Source organism: Lycorma delicatula, chromosome 10, assembly GCF_047948215.1.
Source record: "Lycorma delicatula isolate Av1 chromosome 10, ASM4794821v1, whole genome shotgun sequence".
Lineage (NCBI taxonomy): Eukaryota > Metazoa > Arthropoda > Insecta > Hemiptera > Fulgoridae > Lycorma > Lycorma delicatula.
This window is the reverse complement of record NC_134464.1, coordinates 93,430,208-93,441,263: the sequence shown is the minus strand read 5'-3', so window position 1 is coordinate 93,441,263 and position 11,056 is coordinate 93,430,208. Positions and strand designations below refer to the sequence as shown.

Here is an 11,056-nt window from a genome sequence, read left to right as displayed (position 1 = left end):
ACTTTTAAATATGTTGAAAACATAAAATATTTAATACACAGTTAACTTTTAAATAGCATGATAGCTCCCAGCTGTAGTATTTTTTTCTTGTTTACAAAATATTCGGTTGCGATACAAATTTTTTCTTATTGCTTTTTTTATAATTAATTTTTTTTAAAATGATTTTCCGTATGCTTTAAATCTAGTATAAGATGAGAGACTGTTTTCATGCTATTTATATCATTAAGTAAGTATAATAAATTTTTAAAAAATTTCGTTGTAATTATATTATTCTTGTAAATTTAAATATTTATTTAGATAAACTATACTCGTTTATCTTCATCTCAAAAAGATAAAAATATATCAGATAAACAAAATATTATATATCTATTGTTATTTTTTTTTCAGTAGAACTACATTAGTTACATTAGTGTTACATTTTTTCTGATACAAAGTAAAAAAAAGTGGCAGTAAATAAATTAACGAAACATTCACTAACAGTGTTTATAGTCTTTAAAATCTAGGCACATCATCATCATTATCATTATTATTATTATTATTATTATTGTTATTATTACTGGTATTACATTATTAATTTTCTATATTTTCGATGTACTTTTAAATAAGTTACTGCCAGAAGTTAAAGTTAAGGTAGAGGGTCATATAGAGGTATTTTCTTTTTCACTTGAGATCCCAGGAACAAATTAAAAATATTAAAGGTAAACAATATTACTTTTAAACACTCGTACAGCTATATAATAATATTTCTCCAACCTGTTTTCCGATTACTGTCGGGTCTGGGTGCGTATGTTACCGGTTTGCCAGGCCTGATATTGCTGCAGCGTAAGTGTAATTGTACCGGTAAAGGTGTACTCTGGAACAGATTCAGGTGGACCGCTCCTGAGACGCAGTCGATTGAAACCCAATCGCCAAAGAACACCGGTAATCATGCATTGTAATTCATATAAAAGCAACAGCCTTTACAAAGATTCGAACCTTAGAACTCTCGACATCGAAAATCAGCTGATTTTGCGATAACGAGTTTAACTGCTAGACTAACCCAGTAGGTCTTTTTAATTTTACGGGTAGTTCTTTAACAGTTCTTTGTTCGGAAATAGTTGTGTAATTAAGAATGTCTTAAATGATGACTACGCAAATAATGGTAAAAAAAAAAAAAAAAAAAAAAAAATATATATATATATATATATATATATAATATATATATGATACATATCCTATAAATTTTAGATTAAGTTTTTTGTTACACAGTATAGGGATATTTTTATTTAACAAGAATATACTTTATAGTAATTCATTTTTTTACTAGGAAATAATCCGTTGTTTATTAATATTTTAAAATTTTAAAAAGAAAAAGTAGAAAGATATTTTGTAAAATTTATAATACGTAAAAATTGCTGTTTTGTTTGTGTGTATGCGTTTTATTAATTTTTTTGTAAACAAGAATTAATAACGGACTGGAAATGTATATATTCATAGTACATGTCATATACAAAAATTGGCTCTTTTGTTGATCGAATAATATAACAAAAGTGGAAATTATGGAGATTAATTTACCATATTTTACACGTTTGACAGGTAAAAATACCATCGCAAATTGTTAATATTAGATATTAACTATATCGACCGTTGATTGGATATACGATATGCGGTTTATATTTCTTATTTCCATTGTGCATTACTTTATATTATTATTATTTTCTTCAGGCTTTTTTTTTATTTATTATATTTAACATGTACCTTATTTTCTCCCTCTAGTTTTTATTCTCTGCTTGAAGGGGAAGAGTGCTTTTCTTCTACGATAAAAAGCTAGAAAATTGCAGTAATATTGTTATTAACATCGGTTAATATCCCTAATGTTCGTGTCTGTTATATCGATTTTATTTTCGTTATTTTTCCTTTTTATATAAACTAAAAGGCTCTTTACTATAATTGAATTAAATCGAAGTAGCCTACCTGGCTTATTTATTATTATATGAAAACGTTACACTCGTAAATAAAATAACGATTTTTCTTATACGTAATTTTTTTTGTTTTATTTTTTCTTTTCGTTTTGTTTAACTATACCGATATCACCAGAAGAATTTCTTGCTTTATTCGGTAAAAAATATAGCGGGAATATCAACACGTTAATATTATATAATATTTTGGAGATTTTTTTGTAATATAAATAAAAGTCGATATATCGATATTTTAACTATTTTTCAGTTTACAATCGTTTCTTTCGTTGACACGTTGTTTATTTTAGTTTTAATTTAAATCGTGATCCTTTCTGGGGTCTTCTGCCGTAAACTTAAAGCGGAGGATATGTTATAAGCATGTTACGGATAATCTCCTGCGTATAATCAGCTCGTTTGCAATCGAGTTGTCCTCTTCTCCGTCCGTACGAGAAAAGAATTCTTCTGTAGGACTTAAAGCAGTCTCAGCTTTATATTCCTTGTGATTACCCGATCCTTCCGAGTAGCTGTCAGTTTTGTAAGAGCCACGAAGTCGTCTTTAAATATAATAATTTAAGTATATTTATAATAATCAATAAAAAGTTACAATATTTTATTTAATAACTTATCGAAAAGAACGTTAAAATCGGTCTGATCATGTAGATTATGGCAAAAATGATTAGTATTTTTGTCGTGAAAAAACTGTAACGGCAATAATTGTTTACGTCAAGATAAAACCTTTTTTGTCTTGCGTATAAACTGTAGTCGTAAAATATTAAAATACCTTCGCCCTCGCTATACGCATATAGAATTTCAAAAATAGAAAGATTTTTTTTAGTAATTATGTGCGGGCTTTTGCTCTCAGCCTTATTGCTGCTAACATACCGGATAAAATAAATTAATTTGGATGAATATGTAAATAGTCGTAGTTTCCTTTATTTCTGTTTCAAACTATTGTTTTTATGTACATTGCGACAATAATACAAATTGATATTTTATAGAAAATTACATTAAATTTAGTAAATCGCTTAATAACTGTCTAAAGGAATCGTGGATATTGATGTAGATAGTCGATACGAACAATGACGATGAATTTTCTAAAAATTTTAGGTTAGGTGCTTGTGAAAATTTAATGAAGACGGGTCGAGTAGTTTTTCGGCTACTTTCAATTTAAAATCAAAAAATCTGAGATGATGTTTAGGTGTATTTTTCGTACGCCCTTATATGGTGTGTCGCTGGTACTCTTTTTCTGGTACTCTTTTTCGTGTTCTTTCTTTTCCTGTTTAGCCTCCGGAGCTACCGTAAGGTACGAGTATTAATCAGAGGATGAGTGAGGACGACCAGTATATCATTTGTTTTTGTTCGTTCTATAATTTGAGTTTGATATAAAAATCCAATTTTCGTTCTTATCTTAATTAAATAAAGCGGTATTAAACTTAGGACAGTCTGTATGCGTTTTATCGTTTTTAATTAACGACGAAGTTTGTCGCAAAAAAATAAAAAATAGTAAATTTAAAATCCGTTTGCTGAATGTATGACGTGACATGTCTACCGGCCAAATCGATTTTCTTAATAATAATTTCCCCGCGTCGCCCTTTCTGTTTGATAATTAAAACTTCCACCTTTCTCTGTCCCCGATCACCAGAGGTCGACTACTAAATTAGACTTTGACGAGCGCAAAGCTCAAACTATGTTTTACGGTAATATATAACAAGAATCTCTTTTAATCGTTTTATACGTACCTTAACTAGATTATTATTTGTATATTGAACACGAAATTAGCTGTTAGTCGTTCTTTTATGATTTAACGTTTTTTCTTTTGTTTTAATTTGTAGGAAGTTTGTTCATTTATAATCAAAATACACAAATTTCTTGAGGATTTATTGTTAAAATAGGAAATTAAATTAATTTCTTTTGTAAATGGTTTAATGCAAACTTGCGTATATTTATGTTTTATCCAGAGTGTACTTCATTTATCCAGAAACGAGAGAAAACAGAAAACATTCTTAATAAAAATGTTATTATCATTATAGGCTCATTGTTATTACCTTTTTAACATTAATTACTTCAATAGTTAATAATAGGCCTGAAACTATAAAAATAGCTATTTATTTAATTATTGCCTTTAATAATATAGAATTTTTTTAAATAGCTTATACCGATAAAAGAATAAATTATTTTTGCTCTGTACACTCGAAATTTTTGTTATATAAACTAAATTTTATCCCCTTAATGTTGGTAAAAATGGGGAACAGTAGTTAGCGGATTTAAAAATATGAAGAGTAACTTATTCATGGATGTCTTTAAAATAAAATCTTTTCACTAAAATGAGAAAAATTTGGGGACGATGGTAATTAAATCGTTAATTTAATTTAAAAATGTGTTTGGTTAAGGAATTTAAAAATATAAAAACGTTTTATAAAACATTTAAATATAGGGAACTCCAAATAACATGAGAGCCTTCCTTTTTTTGTTTTTTTCCTCCGCTTTCTCCAATTTCTTAAAAGTTCGGTTTCAGCATTTATCTATCGCATGTACTGCAATCAACATTTTAATTTATATATAAGACTACTTTAAAAAAATCTAATAAATACGTATAGTCATAATTTTTAAATCACCGTCGAGTTCGACCGATAATATTTGAGTATATGAGGAATGCTCTCGTGTTATTTGGATGCTACTACAAATTTCCAATACTTTTTTTAATATATTGTTAAGCGATTAACTTTTTTTAAACTTATCTAGAGTTTTCTGACAACAAACTTTTTACTTGTCCAAAAATTTACAACTTATACAAGATTTGAAGCCACTATTACTTTTTATATTTCATAATCCAGTTTTTTCCTTTATAATTCTACATTACTATCCAAGGAAACTGATAAATTTATTTACTATTATAAATATTAATATAAATTTTTTTTTCGTTTTATTTTATATTTAAAACTATATTAATATAAAAATAAAATGTAAAGTAATTGTTCCATAATAAAAACAGCTTTAAATTCTAGACTTATTTTTTTAATTTTCTCTCGGTTAACATTAAAACAATTTCTACATGTTACAAAAAAAAAAAAAACAGTTGGAAATTCAGATTAAAACAATGTTTTACAAAACAAAAATTCTTTCTTTTACTTATTTCTCTCTTTTATATTTATTTGTACGTACACTTTAACGTTTTACAAAAATTATAAAAACATTCTTTGTCGATTTTTAATATGATAGATGCTTCAGTGAAGATTTATTTTTAAACAGTTTTAAAATTAATCGAATCGATAGCCAAATTTATTACCGTATTTTTTTAAAGGCGATTCTGAATTCGAGAATTAAATCTTAAATTCTAGAATCCATAACATGAAACTTTGACTACAATATATATCATAGTCTCATTCTAAATCGTTTCTTTTTTTTGTTTTATCAAACATCGAATATTATCGGTAAATATTTTAAGTATTTACATCAGCGAGGATTTATAAGTTAACAGTTAACATCTTTTTCGTTTCATTATAAAATGAAATTATATATATTAATTTATATAGATCTGCTTGAAAATGGACTTCTTTTTTTGTCAGTTGTTTTTAGATTTCCCTAATAAACTCCAAAATCTTCGGTTTTTATATTAAAAAAGTGGAAAAAATAAAAGTATAATAGATAAATAATTTTACTTTCATTTTGTTAAAATCGAGTTAAGTATATTTTAAATAATGTCACCGATTAATTTTTACTGCTATAATGTACTGTCTTAAAACCGTTTACCTTAGTCTACTAATTTTAACTACTAAACCGATTATTAGCTAAGCTAACTAGACCGCATCGATTTACGCGGCAATATATCCCTAAATAAAATCAATATGAGAAGTCCATTTTAATATAATTTACAGTCTATAAGCTGTGCTCTTTAAATTATATTTGGCCAATTATCCAAAAGTGATTCCAAAAACTAAATAAAATAAGACTGCTGAATATCTATGATATAAAAATTCGTGTTAACATGTCAGCTGTTTATTTATAAAATATAAAGTCGATCAGGGTAGAATTTACGTAAATAATTCAATAATTAAGCTTTAGAGAATGCAAATCCCGTATTTCAGTCCAATATATTTTTGCTTTTAGGTTAAAATCATAATTTATTTATTTTCTTAGTCGACCGATAAAGGAACAAACAATTTTCTCACGTTTACCCTGGTTATCGTATGATATGAACGCTACAAAATTTTTTTTCCAAATTTTTTCAGCGACAATATATTGATCTAAGATCGTGTTCGTATGAGTTAAACTTATTTATTTATAAACGACGGGTTGACTGAATAGACCGCAAGAAATATTTTTAAGATTTTACCTTAAACTCTGAAATGAATTAAGTTCAACGTGAAAGAAACGCGATTTAATTTCACCAATATACATTCGGTGATTAAAAAAAAAAGGCGCACACCATTTTTTTACATATTTTGTATATAACATGTTTATTTAATTAAAAAACACCGTTGCATATAACGTTATTGAAATACGATAACTTTGTTAAATCATAGTAAAAGCGTAAAATTTATTATCAAAACTTGTAGTTAATTTATTTTTGAGAAAATTTATACTATAAGGTATGGACAAAATCAATTTTAATGACAGAAAATGTTACGAGTTTAAAAAAATTAAAACAGCTGTTTTTAATACAATAACTATAGGCCTTTGGAAATTAGGTTGGCGATGCCAACCGTATGCTTCAAAATTATAAAATTACTCGGCATTATAAGTCGATTGGTTTTTTTTTTGTTTTGCATACTTAATTACAACAATTTTTCAAAATGAAATCCTCTACAAGTTTTGACAATAGATTTACGTATTTATTAATCATTAAATCGACTTATTGAACTTCTAAACTAATATAATTTATTCTCCAAGAAATAAAAAACAGAATAATATCGTAGCTATACATTTCATCTCTATGTATGAGTTAATCGACCGGTTCTTTCATCAACTATGTTAAAAGGTTTTACACAAACGCTTGGAAAACTAACGCATATATTGTTAAGAGTTATGAGGTGAACGGCTAGTTTCTTTCCTATTAAAACCGTACATAACCGAATAATGTTAATATAACTTGAAAAAAATATATTATAAAATTAATATATACATTGAACACGGTTTTTGTTGGTCATATCGCCACATAAGCTTAAAGGTTATGCGTGGGATATGGAAATGGAGTTTTTTAGGCGTATTAGAAATGCCGTAACCGGCCAGGATTCGAAACCGGGACCTTCGGATGAAAGGCCGAGACGCTACTACTCCGCCGCAGAAAGTAATATCAGATATTGAACAGATATCATGCCTTGAAGACATTTCATCTCTAAACAGAACGTTTAATTTTTTGATTATCTTTTTACGACTAAATTGTTATACTTATAGCGAGTTGAATTCTATTTTATATTGAAATCTTTCAATAAAAGATTAATCTTATGCGCTTTGAATTCGGTGATAAACATTTTTTTTTATATTGTTTAAAACGAAAAGGAAGGCTTAGTTTTAGATTCGTGTACAGTTTTTACAAATTAAAATTCATTTCTGTACATAACTTATATTAAAACTTAGTTTTGCTCCAAATATATATTTTTATGTACTACGCATAAAAAAAAAAAAAGATAGAAATAGATATTACATTTGAAAATAAAGGAAAAAATTATCAAATTTTTAAGTTAATTTTTCAAAGATTACTGATTTCAAATTTCTAACATAAGATATTTTCCTCTAAACGCATTTTTTTTGGGTATGTTTGCAAAATTTATTCTCCGACTTCAAGGATTTCAAAAATTGTAAAGGCTAAAAATACCATTATTTCCTTTCTCAAGACATTTAATCAAATAATAATGATATCTTTAAATCGATAAGATAACATATAAAACTTCAATGATGATTAACTAAACCCGAATTTTTTTCACAATAATAATATACGTGAATAAATATTAGAAAAGAAGAATGTTTAATGTAAGTTATATTTAAAACATTTATGATCGCAATAAGAAGTAACATTAATCTAAAATTAGATTTCATTTTTCCATTTTAAACGGTTTACAGAGTGAATCAGGAGGAAAGAGAAATAATTTGGGAGCTGATTCTACAGCATGAAATAAGGAAAAAATTGATACAAATATGTCTGAAAACGCTTTGTTATCGAATTAAGGCTAGCGAAAAATTTCGTCGGGATATCAGTTCCCCCGGTGAAATGAGGTCGTGCTGAAATTATTTTAAGAGAGTAAACTTGATGGTTTCTTATCATTTTTTACCTGAAAAATTTGCGTAAAAAAGGTCCCAGAATTGTATCTTCCGTATTTTTCACGATATTCCATGTAAAATAGAAAAAATCGATAATACAACACGCGTTTATTTTTAGGTTTGAAGTGCAATAACTTTATTAAATCGCTAAAAATGCGTAAATTTTATCGTCAAAACTTGTAGAGAATTTAAGTTTGAGAAAATTGATGTAATAAAGTGCGGAAAAAACAATTTTTTTCTTAAATACAAAACAAACAAAATTTAACAGAAAAATGTTATGAGTTCGTAAAAATTAAAAACAGTTGTTTTTAGTACAATAAATTTAGACCTTTGAAAAATTAAGATGACAATTCTAACCGTGGGCTTCGAAATCATAAAATTACTCTACATTAAAAGTTGATTTTTTTTTTGGTTTTTCATATTTTATCGATAAATTTTCTCAAAATTAAATTCTCTATAGTTTTGATAATAGATTTAGACATTTATTAGTCGTTTAACAAAGGTATTGTAGTTCAAACCTAAAAAAACACTTTTTTTTTATCATCGATTTTTTTCTGTTTTCCGTAGGATAACTACGAAAGATATAGTAACGTAATTTTATTCGACTTTTTAGGTCAAAACACATAAGAAATCATCAAGTATACCCTTTATGTAATGCTTTAAAAAATGTTATTAAGATCTCAATTCACCGGTGGAACTGAAATCCGGGTGAAATATTTCGCTTGCCGTACGTAACTCGATAACAAAACGTTTTCGGACATATTCCTTATTTTAAACTCTAAAATCGGTTCCAAATACTTTCTTTTTCCTTCTTAATAGCTCTGAAATAATTTTTAGAATACACATGAAGAACATGAGCTAGTGTGTTGTGTAAAATTGCTTTTGTATTAAATTAGCTAGAAATGACATGCATAAAACTCACCCGCGGGTGCGCAGAACGTATAAAATGTTTAAATGAACTTAGATTTTGTTTTTATTTAGAAGTTTAGAATCACTTTCTTTTTGGTTTATTCGTTTACCTTGTTTTCTATCGCTAATAATACATAGAGTTGTATTTTGTTATAAAATTTGTGTTTTATCCTATTTATGAGCGATTTGCATGTAATTCGTTATTGTTTTTTTTTTATAGTTTATTTATATATATATTTTTTGAATCAGCTGATCGACGGCTTTAGTTCTCAGTCTTATAACTATTTAATTGTTATTATAATATTATTAGTGTTGAGATTGTTGTTGCTGTGGTGGCGGCGGCGGCGGCGGTGGTTGAGGTGGTGGTGGTTGTGGCGGGGGCGGTTGGTGTCAGAAGATAGACGATGATGTATCCGATGACGACACAAGATCGCCGTGATGTAGATTATTGGCGTTAGCGTCACACGCCGACGATCTTCCGCGTAATAACGCGGCCGTATTATGTAACATTAACGCATCTGCTGAAAGACTAAGCATTTTGGCGGAATGTTCTTGTGCTTTAGCTCTCAGACATGCGATAGAATTATTGCGAAATTCTTCCGGATCGGTTGTCGCTAATTGTTGCATAGCCGCTTGATGCGATTGTAATTCTTGTTGGAGTCTTAAATGTTGTTCTGTTTCCGATTGTTGTTGCGTTGTTTGTTGTAATTGTTGTTGTTGCTGCTGTTGCTGCTGCTGCTGCTGTTGTTGTTGTTGTTGTTGAGAACATTGTTGTGACATATTTAAGACCTGTAATCGGAAAATCATTTTACACAAATATCACATTTTTACCCTGAAAAAGGGACTGTTAAAAAAATACATCGCATTTGAAAGGGAAAGGGGATTTAAATGGAATGACGTTTTATGATTCAGAAAGCGGATTGTCGATCGCTCGTTAAAAATAAGAATTATAAATTCACAACAATTTGGTGATAAACACTCACCTTGACACTCGATTAAGTTGTGTGATTATATACAGTTACGGACTCGACCTTGATGTTGATGAAATTTGAAATATATCTTATTTAGAATCTACGTATTCGTTTCGACTGAAATTATTAGTCGGAAACTCATTCACTCTCTGAAGTTACGAAGTACCTGCACCCAAAATTTTATTTTGCACAGTGCACGTGTAATATGCATTAATTTCGAACTATATAATTTAGTTTCGGTGATTTATATTAAGAACGAGATTATATTCGCTTACGACTAGGTTAAGTTAAGATTAAGGTAGATGTGCGATATAAATTATTCACGGAGTAAATATCTCGGTTCAAGTGAAATTTCATTTAGTGTAGTTACATTAACACAAGATTTAGGTTAGATTGGCTTATAAATAATTTCTAAATTTGATAGAACTTACCGTCATTTATCAGACGAAGTAATAATCGAGAGTAATTCTTATCTGAATAATTCTTATTTGGATAATATAAGAATCTGAATGATTCAAGACTTCTGCTCGACTTAACCGAACTTAGCCTTATGCAAATTTAATCTTATTCTTAACAAAATTTAAACGAAAGCAAATTACCGTTAACAAATAATGTATATTACGCGTGTAAAGTGCAAAATAACGAAATTTCAAGTGCAGGTGCGTGTAATTTACGAGAGACATAACTCGGGTGATAGCCGTTTCCGACGAATAATTTTTAGTTTTAACGAATAACTAAGGTCCTAAACAAGGTACGTTAAAAATATCATCAAAATCAGAGATGTGTTCCTAACTATACGATTACAAATAATTACACTAATTCGATTTTTATCCAAAATTATTATTTTAACTATTTTGTCCTGTTTGGAAATGAAATTTATTGCAACATTAGTTACAGCTAAACTACTCGTAACTGGAACACCGTAATTTATATGAAAGGAGAAAATATAACATTTTTCAAAATCGGATAATATTTATTTTT

General features: G+C 28.0%; 1 protein-coding gene across 1 annotated transcript in view; it reads right to left on the bottom strand.

The window, feature by feature from the left end:
* Window positions 1–1,264: 1,264 nt before the first annotated feature.
* The window catches only part of LOC142331080 (visual system homeobox 1-like), a 374,704-nt gene continuing 364,912 nt past the window's right edge, over window positions 1,265–11,056 (bottom strand). Inside the window, exon 7 of the mRNA XM_075376744.1 lies at window positions 1,265–9,893. Within this exon, the coding sequence (XP_075232859.1) occupies window positions 9,495–9,893 (399 nt within the window). The 3' untranslated portion in view covers window positions 1,265–9,494. The remainder of the gene's footprint in view (window positions 9,894–11,056) is intronic.